Below are 17,546 nucleotides of genomic sequence, written 5' to 3'. Positions count from 1 at the left end.
GGATTCTAAGCATCATGATTTTAATTTTTTAATCCCCCCATTTTTGTTTTAAAAAGCTTCAAATATACAGAAAAATTGAAAGAATATATAATGAATATCCATATAACATAGAATCTTCATTAGTATTGGCAACACTTGGCCACATTTCCTTTCTCTCTTTCTATCTTTCTGTCTCTCTCTCCACCTCCCTCCCTCCTTTCCTTCATCCCCTCCATTTTATTAGCTGAAGTAAGAAGCAAACACCATGGCACTTAGTGCTTAAATACTTCAGCATGTATCACCTGAATACAAGGACATTCTTCTACATAATCACAACCATTATCATGCTCAAGAAATTAAACAATTTCCCATTACCTACGATCTGTCCATATCTAAATTCCCTCACCCCAAAAAATCCTTTCATAACTTCTAATCCAGTATCCAGTCAAGGGTCATTTGGCTGTCTCTTTGTTCTCTTAATCTAGAACAATCCTTCCCCATTTTTATATATTTAAACATTTTCTTCTCATATTAACCCTTGGAGAGTACATTGTTTATATTACGTCCCCCATTCTGGATTTATCTGTTTCCCCATGGTGAGATTCAGGCTAAACTTTTTTTGTAGCAAGAATCCATCTGAGGAGATGTTCTGTATTTGTCACCACATTATATCAGGAGGCACATCGTAAAAGTTTGTCTCACTATTGGTGATGTTAAGTTTGACCCTGAGTTAAGGTAGTGACCCTAAGACCCCACCATTCAAAGAGGTATAGTTTCCCCTCCATAATCAGTGTGACTCTGGACTCTCGGATATTTTTTAAACTTAATGTGCCTAATATCCATTACTATCATCATTCTTAATGTTTAAATTGTTCAAAACTGGCCTGTGGGAACTCCTTCAAGTCTGGTCCTCTGAGCCCATCAGTTAGTATATGTTTATTAAAGTATCATTGCAAGTAGAAAATGTATTCTTCTTAGGCATACAGTTCTGTGAACTGTAACAAATTCATGCAGTCCCGTAACCATCACAGCCAACATACAGACTATGTCCATCACCCCAAAAAGTTTCTCATGTTTTTTCATAATCCACCCCTTCTCCCACCCTCAGCCCCTGGAAAAGTCTGATCTGATTTCCATCTCTATAATTTTGCCTTTTCCAGAATACCCTATGTTATACCATATGTTTGTGTGGTTTACTTCTCTCTCTTTTTTTTTGACTTAAACTTCTTTCACTTACCATAGTGTTTCTGAGATTAATTCATTAGTTAGTGGCATAAGTTAGTGGTTCTTTCCTTTTTATTGCTGTGTAGAATTTCCTTTTGTGAATGTACCACACTTGTTTTTTGTTTGTTTGTTTGTTCGTTTTTTAATTCAGTAGGCTTCATGCTCAGTGTGGGGCTTGAACTTGTGACCCTGACATCAGGAGTCGCGTGCTGTATCAACTGAGCCAGCCAGCCACCCCCTATATCATAATTGTTTATCCATTCATCAGTTGATGAGCATTTGAGTTGATTCCAATTTGTGGCAGGTATGAATACAGCTGCTGTAAACATTAGCATACAGGTTTTTTATTTTTTATTTTTTCTAAAGACACATTTATTCAGCGTCATGATCAGACTATTACATTTAGCAATCAACAGCATGGGTGCAAAAAAAAAAATCTACATTAAAACTCTTTGTTGGAATGTTTTACACTTTCCACAGAACAGAAACTAAAATAACCTGTTATACAATTAGTCACAAATACAGTCCTCGAGTTTTTTTTGCCCATACACATGAGTATTGTCTAAAACATGTCTTCTTTGTGGCAGCTAGGCCCTGCCACCACTGTGCTTGGCTGAGTTCACAAATCTGTTGTAACCTGTAGCTTCCCCGTCACTTCTCTGGCTCTCCTCTCCTGCTAAGCTTTGTTTCCTGGCAGGAATTAAAACCTTCTGCCACTGCCGTAGCTACTGCTGCTGCTGGAACCACCATAGCCACCTTGGTTTCGTGGTTTGGCGAAGTATTGGCCTCCACCACCATAAGGGCCAGAGCTTCTGCCTCCAAAATTGCCTCCTTTCATGGGTCCAAAATTTGAGGACTGATTGTTGTAATTGCCAAAATCATTATAGCTTCTGCCACCTGCAAAGTTGCTTCCATCATTACCAAATCCGTTCTAGCCATCCCCACTGCCACCATATCCACCACCACCTCGACTGCCACCAAAGCCACCTCGACCACTGAAGTTTCCTCCGCGACCAAAGTTGTCATTCCCACCAAAACCACCTCCACGACCACCACCAAAGTTTCCAGAACCACTTCGACCTCTTTGGCTGGATGAAGCACTAGCCATCTCTTGCTTAGAGAGCGCTTTCCTTACTTCACAGTTGTGGCCATTCACAGTATGGGATTTTTGAATGACAATCTTGTCTACAGAATCATGGTCATCAAATGTTACAAAAGCAAAACCCCTCTTTTTGCCACTGCCTCAGTCAGTCATGATCTCAATCACTTCGATTTTCCCATACTGTTTGAAATAATCTCTTAGATGATGTTCTTCAGTGTCTTCTTTAATGCCACCAACAAAAATCTTTTTCACAGTTAAGTGGGCACCAGGTCTTTGAGAATCTTCTCTTGAGACAGCCCTCTTTGGTGCCACAACTCTTCCATCCACCTTGTGTGGTCTTGCGTTCATGGCTGCATCCACCTCCTCCACAGTGGCATATGGGACAAACCCAAAGCCTCTGGAGCGCTTGGTGTTTGGATCTCTCATTACCACACGGTCCGTAAGTGTTCCCCATTGCTCAAAATGGCTCCTCAGACTCTCATCGGTTGTTTCAAAGCTCAGACCTCCGATGAAGAGCTTCCGCAGCTGTTCAGGCTCTTTGGGAGACTCTGACTTAGACATGACGGCGGTGGGAGGGGAGACTTCAACGATGCTTACTCGGCGGCGTCCGCGGGCAGAAAGCAGCATACAGGTTTTTATGTGGGTATAAGTCTTCATTTCTTTTGCTGTGATGCATAGGCATGGGATTGCTGGGTCAGACGTTATCCCTTAGTTTTTCAAATAAGTTTTCTTGCTTTCTGGCATGAGATTGTCTCAGGTTCACACACTAATTTCCCTGCACTAGACCTAAATCAGCCATTCAGTCATTTTTCCAAAAGAAACTTTATTCATTTACTTATTTACTTACTTCCCTACTTATTTACTTATTTAGAGGGGGGAAGGGCAGAGGGAAAAGGAGCGAGAGAGAGAGAGAGCGAGCAAGCATCTTAGTTAGGCAGGTTCCATGCCCAGCTCAGATCATGAGCTGTGCCAACCCAGAGTTGGATGCTTAGCTGAATGAGCAACCCAGGTGCCACCGAAATTTATTTTTTAAAAAGCTCCAGGGAGTCTGCTATGAGTTCCTATTTGGGAGCTGTTAATCTATATAGCAAATAGAGAATGTGACAAGATTTTCAGAAAATTTTATCTTATTAAAGATATATTGAAACCTCAGAGCTGGGAAACAGGACACTGCTGAGATGACAACATGTTAAAAACTGCGTCAGTCAATGTGATTCCTACTCCCTGATGCTAAGCCTGGCTTTGTCCCTGTCTTCTTTCGTGCTGGACTCTGCACCGTCTCACCCCTGGACTCACAGCCCTGGCACAAACAGTTTCATTTCAGGTGACACTGTGGAGTTGCACATTATAAATACACATAGATAATAAAGAAATGTATGTACAGGTCTGTGCCAAATTAGCTTTCCAGGAAATTACTTCTAACTGTAGTTGGAATTTACCAAGGTATGTAGACTTCATTCATGAATGGTTACAAACTTACTTTATATTTTGCACATTTATTCTCTCTCCAGATTTGACATTCTGGGTACAATGAAAAGGAAACTGAGAACAGATATTCATTACCCACTCACTAACCTGGACCTTACCCCTTACATTTGTCCAGTTTTTCGGAAACACCCTAAATACAACCTCTGTGCAGTGGTGGTGAGTAAAATACTATTTAAAACAGCATAAATTTAAAGAAAACTGAAGCATTATCTGCTTGAACGCCTACTCTCACCTTTCCCTCGCTTCTACTATATTCTCTTTTTTAAAGCAAAATATATAGCCTGGAACTTTCTGTGTTGACTTCAAACAGTAGAATAACGAAAGAATAAAATGTTCTGTCCACAGCTTTGTCACTTTCCCTCCACTCACTGGCTATGTCAGATCTGGGGCATTTGCAAGTTGGGCTGTGGGGGCAGCAGAAGTTAGTACGGATAGCTTTATGTTGAATATTCGTGAGCCATTCTATGGCCAAAGTCCCCTGACACTCCACACAGAATAGTCCCAGAGTCACTGCCTGTGTGCGTCCAGTCCTAAGGAAACTCTGGCTGGGTGGGTGGGTGGGGGGGCTCCCCTTTGGCTCTAAGTCAACCATCACTATTGAGGATTCCCTGAAGGAGAGAAAGCATGGAGTATAATTCAGACCAAATCACCAAGAATTTCCCACAGCGTCAAACGGCTGCAAGCACCAAGCCATTCTCTGGGTTTCTGTTTGGGACCACGGGGTTAACAGTCTCTAGAACCTGGGGGTCCCGTGGGGTGCACAGCAGATGGGAGGGATCCCACCAGAACCCAGTATGCTTCCCCAGGGTCCTCTGATGCACCCAAGTCTCATTTGCCTATTCAGCTTGTTGAATTAACATATTATAAAATGTTAGTCCCACTCTTTAACCTCTTTCACATCTCAGAACCATAACTTCAACCTTTAAAAAATAATCCTTTTTTTTTTCTTTTTACTTCAAGCCTTGACAATTCCCCCTTTCTCATTTATCCTGACCTCATAGGAGCTTTTCCTTCTCTCACTTCCCTCCTGGAGATCTCAAGTGATGTCCTCTTCTCTGTCATTTCAAATAGACTCTACTGTGGATTCCAAAATGACACAGGAGCCGCCTCCCTTGTATTTCACTGTTCACATTTCTCATTACGTGTTTCTTCTTTAAGAAAACCCAAGAGACAGAAAGCTGAATTTGTTTAAAAAAAAAAAGTATGTAATTATCTACGTTATGAGAAGATAGACATTTGTAAAAAGAGTCACCCCAAGCCTCCTATAAATTTGTGATCTTTTTAGTGTTTAAATTATGATTAACTGAGGGGCCAAAAATTGGTTTCAAAAGAGAAATAGATTTAGAATTTTGAATCAACTGCCCAGATGATGATGGAAAATCAGCTGATAATCTTATTGGGGTCCCTTGTACACAACAAGCTGTTTTCTCATGCTGTTTTTAAGATTCTCTCCTTATCTTTCACTTTTGACCTTTAATTTAATTTAATAATTTAATTTTTTTTGAGGTGGGGAGGAACAGAGGGAGAGGGAGTAAGAGAATTTTTTTAAAATTTACTTATTTATTTATTTGACAGAGAGAGAGATCACAAGTAGACTGAGAGGCAGGCAGAGAGAGGGGGAAGCAGGCTCCCAGCTGAGCAGAGAGCCCGATGTGGGGCTTGAACCCCCAGGACCCTGAGATCATGACCGGAGCTGAAGGCAGAGGCTTAACCCACTGAGCCATCCAGGTGCCCAGGAGTAAGAGAATCTTAAGCAGGCTTAATGTCCAGCACTAATACGGTACAGACCCAGCGTGGGGCTCTGTCTCAGGACACTGAGATCATAACCTGAGCTGAAATCAAGAGTTGGACTTTTGACCAACTGAGCCATCCAGGTGTCCCCACTTTTGACATTTTAATTATAGTGTGTGTTGGTATGGGTCTCTTTGGAAATCTCTGGACCTGGATTGTCTGTTTCTTTCCCCAAGTTAGACATTTTTTCAGTCATTATTTCTTCAAATAAGTTTTCTCCCCCTTTATCTCCCTCTTCCTTCTGGGACCCCTATCATGCAAATGTTAGTCTGTTCGGTGTTATTCCGTAAGTCCCTTAGCTCTCTTCATTTTAAAAATTTTATTTATTTTTGTTGTTGTTGCTCTGACTGGGTGAATTCCACTACCCTGTCTTTAAGTTAACTGATCCTTTTTTCTGCCACAGCTAGTCGCTGTTGAACCTCTCCTGTATTTTCCAGTTCAGTTACGGTGTTCTTTCCTCTATGACTTCTGTTTGCTACTTTCTTCTATTTTCTGTTTGTTGAAGTTCTCACTGTGTTCATTCATTCAGTTCCTGAGTTTGGTGAGCATTTTTATGACCAATACTTTAAACTCTTGATAAGGTAAATTACTTACCTCTGTTTCATTAAGGTCTTTTCTGGGGTTATCTTGTTCTTTTAAGACACATTTCTCTCTTATTTTGCTTAACTTACTGTGTTGATTTCTGTACAATAGAAGCAATGGCCACCTCCTGTAGACTTGAAGGAATGGCTGTGTACAGCGCAGGAACCTTACTGTTCGACCGTGCCCTAGCTTTTGTCTTTCAACTCTTTGTGATTGTCCAAGCAGCCTATTTGATTTTTGATGGTTCCCAGTAGTTGACAACGTTAAATGTCCCAAAGTGGAGGATCTTGGTCAGCAGCTAGATTTAGGCATACTGGAAGCCAGACCCTCGGGCAGCAGTTTTTTAAAGTATGACACTACATACCTACAGTTCCGTGGGACCACATGCATAAAGGTTTGCTGGTCACCAAAGCCCGGACAATCTGGAGGTGTCCTTGGGCAACAGTTGGGGAAATCAGGGCCCCAGATGAATGTAGAAGCTCCCTTCTGGGAGACAGCAGTAAGTTGTAGCAAGGCAGAGGGAGATCACAAAGATGGCATCTACCAGCCCAGAGCCTGGAGGGCCCCTCTGCTGGGTTCTAGTTGTGCGCCAAACCTAAAGCCTTCTCCTCAGGCTTCATGAAGCCCCAGGACAAGCAAATAGGCCTCTTTCACAGAAAGACTGGGAGGGTGTCTCATTCCACCTTCTGTCTGACCAGTGCCCTGGGGGCGATAGCCGCCTAGGAACTGTCTCTGATGGTTACAATCCTGTAGGACCCAGGAACACAAACTGCTGTGGCCATCAGAGCCAGGCAGTTATAGAGAATCCCTTGGTTGGCATTCACAAAAAGCAGGGCACCAGACACAGGTTAACGCTCCACTCTGGGAAATATTAGCACTCTGGAGCATGGCAGGGGCGTCTTGAAGATGGCTCCCGCGGGCCAGCAGGACTCTCCATGCGTGCTGCATTAGATGCCTGCCTTTCAGGCGAGGGCCTCAAAATTAGCAAATGAACTGCCTTCACCGAAAGCAGCTATTGGCTGCCTCTGTGTTGCACCCTGGGACAAGCGAGTTTGTACCCTTTAAGACCTGCTTTAGCTCGCTATAGCCTTTGTGGGTCTCATGGATGCAAGCTGGGTTTTGGTGTGTTCCTGGGAGGAGGTGAGCTCAGTGTTCTACGTCACTGTCTTGGGTGAGTATCCCTTTTTTCTTGATTTTTTAAAGGGAATCATCAAGAGTAATGCTTGCTGTGTTTTAGTAGCTGTACTTTGTCAGGTAATTGATACTTCCTTCTAGTTTGGTTTTGCTAACACTTTTTGTGCGTGTTTGTAAAGGTGGTGATTTTATTAAATCTGTGTCTCTACAACAATTGAGAAATGGCCCTCCTGAAACCTTTTTTAATTCTGTTAATATGTTGAATTATATTTATAGATGTTGTAACTTATCTACCCTTTACTTTTGCTACCCTTGTGCTGCTGGGATAAATACTATTTGGTCATTATTATCTGAGATGTATTTTGCTTGATTTGGTTTACCACACTTTAAGATTTTTGCAATAATCTCTCGAATGAGCCTTATCTCTGCTTTTCTTCCTTATACCCTTTGTCTATTAGTATTAGTATCAAAGTTAAACTGACATCCTGAGTTAGAGGAGCTTTTCTTCCTCTCCTATAGAAGTTTGTGTATAAGGCTATGATAAGTTTCTTTACGAATTGATAGAACTCACCTGTAAACGCACCTGGGCATGCATTCCTCTTTGAGGGGTGATTGTTAACTCCTGGTATCGCTCCTTTAATGCTTGTAGGTCTATACAGGCTTTGTATTTTCTTCTTCCATCAGTTTGGTAAGTTATAATTTCCTGTGTGTTTGTCCATTTCATCCGAGTGTTCAGTTTTCTGGCACAACTTTTTGTGGGTATTAAAAAAATTTTAAATTTCTGCTGCATCTGTAGATATCTGTACTTTTTTCATTTCTAATTTTATGTACTTAATATTTTGTATTCTTTCTTGATTAATCTTATATCTATATTGTTGAAGCCTTTTCAAAGGACCAACTTTTGATTTTTGATCCTCCTTATTATATCTTTGTTTTCTGGTTCATTAATCTAATTTTATTATCTATTTCCACTTAGATTCATTCTCTTTCTTACTGTTTTTAATTGGGAACTTAGTTCATTAACATTCACTCTCTTCTTTCATATATAAGCCTTAAAACTCAGAAGTTTCTCTGGATAATACTTTCACTGCCTACCACATTTTAAATTATAGAACCCTTGAATACAAAATAGGATAATAATGCATCCATTACCAGCATTATAGGTGAGCTATCAACTCACCTGTAATGCCTGGCCTGCTCTGCTCCCTGAACCATATTATTTTTGTATTACGTATCTCTTATGCATTAGTTTTTTGGTGTTAAAAGATTATGATCTGTATGAAACCAATTCTTTCACATGTGTTGAGGCTTGTGTTTGTCTGTTTATTAGAAGCCAGCTTCCTAATATCCTGGAAGTTAAACTTGTGTTATTCAAAGCTATCTCAACCGTTTTTTTTTGTTTGACTAATTGGTGGTTGAAAGAGATGTGTTGAAATCTTTATTTGTTCATTTTATAGCGAAAAATCAGGAATGATGCTGTAGTTTTTAGTAGCTACACTTTATCAGGGTATGGATTTTTCCTTTTGCTCTGGTATTGCTAATAGTTTTGTGCATGTTTGTAAAGGCATTGAATTTTATTAAACTTTTTTCCACAACAATTGAGATGCTTTGGTTTTCCTGAAATCTTTATAATCTGTTAATATGGTCAATTACGTTCACAGATTTTCTAATTTTACTATATTTGCATTGCTGGCATAAATACTATTTGGTCATTTTAATATTTTTTATTTAAACTCAATTAACATATAATGTATTATTACGTTCAGAGGTAGAGATCAGTGATTCATCAGTCTTTTAAGATTTTATTTATTTATTTGACAGAGAGAGAGATCACAAGTAGGCAGAGAGGCAGGCAGAGAGAGAGGAGGAAGCAGGCTCCCTGCTGAGCAGAGAGCCCGATGCGGGGCTCGATCCCAGGACGCTGAGATCATGACCTGAGCTGAAGGCAGCGGCTTAATCCACTGAGCCATCCAGGCGCCCCCATCAGTCTTATATAATACCTATACTCTTTACATCACAAGCCACCTTAATGTCCGTCATCCAGTTACTCCAACCCCTGGACTCTCAGCCCTCCAGCAACCTTCATTTTGTTTCCTATGATTAAGAGTTTTTCACAGTTTGTCTCCCTTTCTGGTTTCATCTTGTTTTGTTTCTTTTTCTCTTCTCCTATGTTCCTCTGTTTTGTTTCTTAAACTCCCCATAGAGTGAGATCATGTGATAACTGTCTTTCTCTAATTGACTCATTTTGCTTAGCCTAATACCTTCTAGTTCCATCCATGTCATTGCAAATGGCAAGATTTTTTTTGATGCCTGAGTAGTATTCCATTGTATATATATACCACATCTTCTTTATCCATTCATCTATCAGTGGACATCTGGGCTCTTCCCACAGTTAGCTGTTGTGGACATTACTGCTATAAACATTGAGGTGCAGGTCCTCTTTCATTTAACTACATTGGTATCTTTGGGGTAAATCCCTGATAGTACAATTGCTGGGTTGTAGGGTAGCTCTGTTTTCAACTTTTTGAGGAACCTCCATACTGTTTTCCAGAGTGGCTGCACCAGCTTGCATTCCCACCAACAATGTAGGAGGGTTCCCTTTCTCCGCATCCTGGCCAACATCCGTCGTTTCCTGACTTGTTAATTTTAGTCATTCTGACTGGTGTGAGGTGGTATCTCATTGTGCTTTTGATTTGTATTTCCATGATGCCGAGTGATGTTGAGCATTTTTTCATGTGTCTGTTGGCCATCTGGATGTCTTCCTTGCAGAAATGTCTGTTCATGTCTTCTGCCCAATTTTTTTTTAAGATTTTATTTATTTATTTGACAGAGAGACAGAGATCACAAGTAGGCTGAGAGGCAGGCAGGGAGAGAGGGGGAAGCAGGCTCCCTGAGCAGAGAGCCTGATGTGGGTCTCGATCCCAGGACCCCGAGATCATGACCTGAGCCCAAGGCAGCGGCTTAACCCACTGAGCCACCCAGGTGCCCCTTCTGCCCAATTATTGATTGGGTTATTCTTCAGGTGTTGAGTTTGATAAGTTCGTCATAGATTTTGGATACTAGCCCTTCATCTGAAATGTCATTTGCAAGTATCTTTTCCCATTATGTTGGTCGTCTTTTGGTTTTGACTATTGCCTTCACTATGCAAAAGCTTTTTATCTTGATGAAGTCCTAGTAGTTCATTTTAAATGAACTTTTTTTTTAAGATTTTATTTATTTATTTATTTGACAGAGAGATCACAAGTAGGCAGAGAGGCAGGCAGAGAGAGAGGAGGAGGAGGAGGAAGCAGGCTCCTTGCTGAGCAGAGAGCCCCATGTGGGGCTTGATCCCAGGACTCTGGGATCACGACCTGAGACAAAGGCAGAGGCTTTAACCCACTGAGCCACCCAGGTGCCCCCCTAGTGGTTCATTTTAAACCTTTGTATACTTACCTTTGGAGACGTGTCCAGCAAAAAGCCATTGTGGCCCAAGTCACAGAGCTTGCTGCCTGTGTTCTCCTCCAGGATTTTGGTGGATTCCTGTCTCACATTTACGTCTTTCATCCATTTTGAATCCATTTTTGTGTATGGTGTTAGGAAATGGTCCAGTTTCATTCTTCTGCATGTGGCTGTCTAATTTTCCCAACACTGTTGAAGAGACTGTCTTTTTCCATTAGATATTCTTTCCTGCTTTGTCAAAGATTAGTTGACTGTAGAGTTGAGAATCCATTTCTGGGTTCTCTATTCTGTTCTATTGTCTGTTTTTGTGCCAGTATCATACTGTCTTGATGATCACAGCTTTGTAATGGAGCTCAAAATCTGGAATTGTGAGGCCACCAACTTTGGTTTTCTTATTCAACGTTCCTTTGGCTATTCATGTTCTTTTCTAGTTCCACACAAATTTTAGGATTATTTCTTCTAGTTCTGTGAAAGAAACTTGGTATTTTTTTTTAAAGATTTTATTTATTTATTTGACAGAGAGAGCTCACAAGTAGACGGAGAGGCAGGCAGAGAGAGAGGAGGAAGCAGGCTCCCTGCTGAGCAGAGAGCCTGATGCGGGGCTTGATCCCAGGACCCTGGGATCATGACCTGAACCGAAAGCAGAGGCTTTAACCCACTGAGCCACCCAGGTGCCCTGAAACTTGGTATTTTGATAGGGATTGTATTGAATGTATAGATTGTTCTAGGTAGCATAGGCATTCTAACAATATTTGTTTTTCCAATCCATCTTTCATCAGTGTTTTATAGTTTTCAGAGTACTGGTCTTTCACCACTTTGGTTAAGTTTATTCCTAGGTATTTTATAGTTCTGGTGCAGTTGTAGATGGAATTGTTTTCTTTCTTTCTTTCTTTTTTTTTTAAAGATTTTATTTATTTATTTGACAGACAGAGATCACAAGTAGGCAGGCAGGCTGGGGGTGGGGAAGCAGGCTCCCTGCCAAGCAGAGAGCCTGATGTGGGGCTTGATTCCAGGACCCTGGGATCATGACCTGAGCCAAAGGCGGAGGCTTTAACCCACTGAGCCACCCAGGCACCCCGGAATTGTTTTCTTAATTTCACTTTATTCTGCCTTGTTATTAGTGTATAAGAATGCAGCAAATTTCTGTACATTGATGTTTATATCTTGCAACTTTACTGAAATCATTTACCAATTCTAGTAGTTTTTTGAGTGGAGTCTTTAGGGTTTTCTACATGTCATCTGCAAATAGTTTTACTTCTTCCTTACAAATTGGATGACTTTTATTTCCTTATATTGTCTAATTTTTGTGGCTAGGACTTTCCTGTACTATGTTGAATAAAACTGGTGAGAACAGACATTCTTGTTTTGTTCCTGACCTTAGGAGGAAGCTCTCACATTGTCCCCACTGGGTGGCTCAGATGGTTAAGCCTTTGCCTTTGGCTCAGGTCATGATCTCTCGGTCCTGGGATCAAGCCCCATGTTGAGCTCCACCTCAGCAGGGAGTCTGCCTTTCCCTTTCCCTCTGCCTCTCCCCCTGTTTCTGTGCTCTCTCTCTCTCTAATGAATAAATAAAATCTTAAAAAAAAAAAAGGATAACGATTGTTAGCAACCAATTATACAACATTTACTATATGGCAAATATTAAGTGCTTTATATATTGAAAAAATATGTTGTCTCTGGATTTTCATTTATGGACTTTATTATGTTGAGATTATTGTTCCCGCTAAGCCTACTTTGCAGAGTGTTTTTATCATGAGTGATTAAGGTACTTGGTCAAATGCTTTTTCTGTATCTATTGGAGTGGTCATATAGTTTTTTTTTTTTTTTTTTTTTAAAAAAAGACACATTTATTCAGCGTCATGATCAGACTATTACATTTAGCAATCAACAGCATGGGTGCAAAAAAAAAAATCTACATTAAAACCCTTTGTTGGAATGCTTTACACTTTCCACAGAACAGAAACTAAAATAACCTGTTATACAATTAGTCACAAATACAGTCCTCGAGTTTTTTTTGCCCATACACATGAGTATTGTCTAAAACATGTCTTCTTTGTAGCAGCTAGGCCCTGCCACCACTGTGCTTGGCTGAGTTCACAAATCTGTTGTAACCTGTAGCTTCCCTGTCACTTCTCTGGCTCTCCTCTCCTGCTAAGCTTTGTTTCCTGGCAGTAATTAAAACCTTCTGCCACTGCCGTAGCTACTGCTGCTGCTGGAACCACCATAGCCACCTTGGTTTCGTGGTTTGGCGAAGTAATGGCCTCCACCACCATAAGGGCCAGAGCTTCTGCCTCCAAAATTGCCTCCTTTCATGGGTCCAAAATTTGAGGACTGATTGTTGTAATTGCCAAAATCATTATAGCTTCCGCCACCTGCAAAGTTGCTTCCATCATTACCAAATCCGTTCTAGCCATCCCCACTGCCACCAAAGCCACCTCGACCACTGAAGTTTCCTCCGCGACCAAAGTTGTCATTCCCACCAAAACCACCTCCACGACCACCACCAAAGTTTCCAGAACCACTTCGACCTCTTTGGCTGGATGAAGCACTAGCCATCTCTTGCTTAGAGAGCGCTTTCCTTACTTCACAGTTGTGGCCATTTACAGTATGGTATTTTTGAATGACAATCTTGTCTACAGAATCATGGTCATCAAATGTTACAAAAGCAAAACCCCTCTTTTTGCCACTGCCTCGGTCAGTCATGATCTCAATCACTTCGATCTTCCCATACTGTTCAAAATAATCTCTTAGATGATGTTCTTCAGTGTCTTCTTTAATGCCACCAACAAAAATCTTTTTCACAGTTAAGTGGGCACCAGGTCTTTGAGAATCTTCTCTTGAGACAGCCCTCTTTGGTGCCACAACTCTTCCATCCACCTTGTGTGGCCTTGCATTCATGGCTGCATCCACCTCCTCCACAGTGGCATATGGGACAAACCCAAAGCCTCTGGAGCGCTTGGTGTTTGGATCTCTCATGACCACACGGTCCGTAAGTGTTCCCCATTGCTCAAAATGGCTCCTCAGACTCTCATCGGTTGTTTCAAAGCTCAGACCTCCGATGAAGAGCTTCCGCAGCTGTTCAGGCTCTTTGGGAGACTCTGACTTAGACATGACGGCGGTGGGAGGGGAGACTTCAACGATGCTTACTCGGCGGCGTCCGCGGGCAGAAAGGACGGTCATATAGTTTTTATCATTTCTCTTATTGATGAAATGAATCACATTGATTGTTTTGCAAATTATGAATGACCTTTAATCCTAGTATTGAATCCACTTGTTTGTGGTATGATTTTTGAAATATGCTGTTTGATTTGGTTTGCTAATATTTTGTTGAGGATTTTTGGATTTATAGTCCTGAGAGATATTGGCTTATAGTTTTCTTCTATTGAGTTTTTTTTTTTTTTAAACTGATTTTAGTATCAGGGCGATACTGGCCTCATAGAATGAATTTTGAAATTTTCTTTCCTCTTGAATTTTTTGAAAAGAATGGCATTAGCTCTTCTTCTTTTTTTTTTTTTTTTTAAAGATTTTTATTTATTTATTTGACAGAGAGAGATCACAAGTAGATGGAGAGGCAGAGAGAGAGAGGGAAGCAGGCTCCCTGCTGAGCAGAGAGCCCTATGCGGGACTCGATCCCAGACCCTGAGATCATGACCTGAGCCGAAGGCAGCGGCTTAACCCACTGAGCCACCCAGGCGCCCCGGCATTAGCTCTTCTTTACATGCTTGGTAGAATTCACCTCTGAAGCCATCTGGTCCTGGACTTTTGTTTTTTGGGCAGTTTTTTGGTTACTGCTACAGTTTCATTGCTGGTGGTGGATCTGTTCAAATTTTCCATTTCTTCTTGCTTTAGTTTTGGTAGGTTTTATGTTTCTAGATATTTATGAATTTCTGGGCGCCTGGGTGGCTCAGTGGGTTAAGCCTCTGCCTTCGGCTCAGGTCATGATCTCAGGGTCCTGGGATCGAGCCCCGCATCGGGCTCTCTGCTCGGCAGGGAGCCTGCTTCCTCCTCTCTCTCTCTCTGCCTGCCTCTCTGCCTACTTGTGATCTCTCTCTCTGTCAAATAAATAAATAAAAATCTTAAAAAAAATTTCTTCTATGCTGTCCAATTTGTTGGCATACAGCTTTTCATAATATTCTCTTAAAATTGTTCCTGTTTCTGTAGTGTTGTTCCTCCTTTTTGTTAGTAATTTTCTTTATTTGGGTTCTATTTTTTTTTTAAATGAGTCTTGCTAGAGATTTATCAAATATATTTTCTTTTCAAAGAATCAGCTCCTGGTTTTATTGACCTGTCTTACTGTTTTTTTAGTTTATCATTTATTTTTGCTCTAATCTTTATTTCTTTCAGTCTGCTGTTTGGGGGTTGTGTTTGCCCTTCTTTTTTCTAGCTCCTTTAGGTATAAGGTTAGGTTTTGAGCTTTTTCTTGCTTCTTGAGGTAGGCCTGTATTGCTATAAACTTCCCTCTTAGAACCGCTTTTGCTGCATCTCAAAGATTTTGGACCATTGTTTTCATTTTCATTTAATTCCATGTAATTTTTTAAAAAGATTTTATTTATTTATTTGAAAGAGATAGACACAGCAAGAGAGGGAATACAAACCGGGACAGTAGGAGAGGGAGAAGCAGGCTTCCCGCTGAGCAGGAAGCCGGATGTGGTACTCGATCCCAGGACCTGGGATCAGGACCTGATCCGAAGGCAGACACTTAACGACTGAGCCACCCAGGCGTCCCTCCATGTAACGTTTTATTTCTTCTTTGATTTTTTGGTTGACCCACTCATTGTTTAGTAGCATGTTATTTGTATTTTTGTGGTCTTTCCAGATTCTTTCTTGTTGATTTCTAGTTTCACAGCGATGTGGTCAGAAAAGATGCATGGTAAGCTTTGATCTTCCTGAATTTGTCAAGACTTGTTTTGTGACCTAACATGTGATCTATTCTGGAGAATGTTCCTTCTCCATTTGAAAAGAATGTGTAATCTGACATTTTAGGATGGAATGTTTGAATATATATGGTGAATCCATCTGGTCCATTGTGTCATCACTCAAAGCCATTGTTTTCTTGTTGATTTTCTGTTTAGATAATTTGTCCATTGATGTAAGAGGGGTGTATAATAATATACTATTATATTATTATCAATTAGTTCCTCTAGTGTGTTATTAACAATTTTATGTTTAGGTGATTCTATGTTGGGTGCATAAATATGTACAATTGTTACAGCCTCTTGTTGGATCATCCCCTTTATTATTATATAGTGCTCTTTTTTGTCCCTGTTAGTCTTTGCTTTAAAGTCTATTTTGTCTGACGTAAGTGCTGTTACCCCAGATTTCTTTTGGCATCCATTGGCATGATAAATGTTTCCGCATTCCCTCACTTTCAATCAGCAGATCTCTCTTCGTCTGAAATGAGTCTCTTGTAAGCAGCATATAGATGGGTCTAGTTTTTGTATATTTTGTTTTGTTTTGTTTTTTATCCACGCTGTCATCGTGTGTCTTTTGGCTAGAGCATTCAGTCCTTTTACATTCAAAATAATTAGTGATAGATATGCTTTCATTGCTATTTTGTTACTTGGTTTGTGGTTGTTAGTATAGATATTCTCTGATCCTTTCTTGACTCTTTAATGTTTTGTCTTTCTTAGACATACTTGGATTTCTTTCTCTTTAATCTTTGCATATACAGCATTGTTTAATTTATGGTTACCATTAGGTTTGCATATAACATCTTCTGCTAATAACAGTCTATAAAAAGTTGATGGTTACTTAAGTTTAATCCCATTCTTTTCTTCTCTGCCCCCACATGTTAGGTATATGATGTCATATTTTGCATCATTTTGAGTCCCTTGACTGATTTACAGAAATACTTATTTTTACTGCTTTTGTGTTTCTTACTTTTCGTATTCTTGCTGATGGTCCTTCTTTCCACTCAAAGTGTCCCCTTTAATATTTCTTGTAAGGCTGGTTTAGTGGTCTGAAGTCCTTCAGTTTTTGTCTGTGAAACTATTTATTTCTCCTGTTTTGAATGATAGCCTTGCTGGATAGAGTGTTGTGGGCTGTAGATTTTCCTTTTTTTAGCACTTAGCAGGCCAGAAGGGAGTGGCATGACATATTCAAAGTTCCTGCTGAAAAACTCTTACAGGGGTTCCTGGGTGGTTCAGTGGGTTAAGCCTCTGCCTTTGGCTTGGGTCAAGATCTCAGGGTCTTGGGATCGAGCCCCGTGTAGGGCTCCCTGCACAGCAGGGAGCCTCCTCCCCAACCTACTGCCTGACTCTCTGCCTACTTTGATCTCTCTCTCTCTGTGTCAAATAAATAAATAAAATCTTAAACTCTTAAACAAACTCTTACAGCCTTATGAGGTTTCACTTGTATGTAACTGTCTTCTTTTTCTTGCTTCCTTTTTTTTTTCTTTTAAGATTTTATTTATTTATTTGACAGATAGAGATCACAAGTAGGCAGAGAAGCAGGCAGAGAGAGAAGGGGAAGATGCAGGGCTGGATCCCAGGACCCTGGGATCATGACCTGAGCCGACGGCAGAGGCTTTAACCCACTGAGCCACCCATGCACCCCTTTTTCTTGCTTCTTTAAAAAACCTTTTTATCACTATTTTTTCCCATTTTAATTACCTTTTGTCTTGATGTGGACTTCCTTGCATTGAATTTTGGTGGGAAATCCCTGTCCTCCCTAGATCTGGATATTTGGGTCATTCCCCAGATTAAGGAAGTTTTTAGCTATTTGTCAAATAATTTTTATGCCCCCTTATCTCTGTTTCTTCTGAGATCCCTATAATGTGGATGTTATTATATTTGATGGGAGTCACTGA

The 17,546-nt window shown here is 40.6% G+C and overlaps 1 protein-coding gene and 2 pseudogenes across 1 annotated transcript in view; 1 reads left to right on the top strand and 2 right to left on the bottom strand.

The window, feature by feature from the left end:
* USP50 (ubiquitin specific peptidase 50) overlaps positions 1 to 17,546 on the top strand; it is a 40,375-nt gene that overhangs the window by 9,067 nt on the left and 13,762 nt on the right. The window contains exon 6 of the mRNA XM_046008617.1: positions 3,817 to 3,949. Coding sequence (XP_045864573.1) covers positions 3,817 to 3,949 — 133 coding nt within the window. The remainder of the gene's footprint in view (positions 1 to 3,816; positions 3,950 to 17,546) is intronic.
* On the bottom strand, positions 1,904 to 2,922 carry LOC123943995 (annotated as a pseudogene).
* On the bottom strand, positions 12,833 to 13,905 carry LOC123943996 (annotated as a pseudogene).

The sequence above is a fragment of the Meles meles genome, chromosome 6 (assembly GCF_922984935.1).
Source record: "Meles meles chromosome 6, mMelMel3.1 paternal haplotype, whole genome shotgun sequence".
Taxonomy (NCBI): Eukaryota; Metazoa; Chordata; class Mammalia; order Carnivora; family Mustelidae; genus Meles; species Meles meles.
This window is presented reverse-complemented; position numbering and strand designations above follow the sequence as displayed.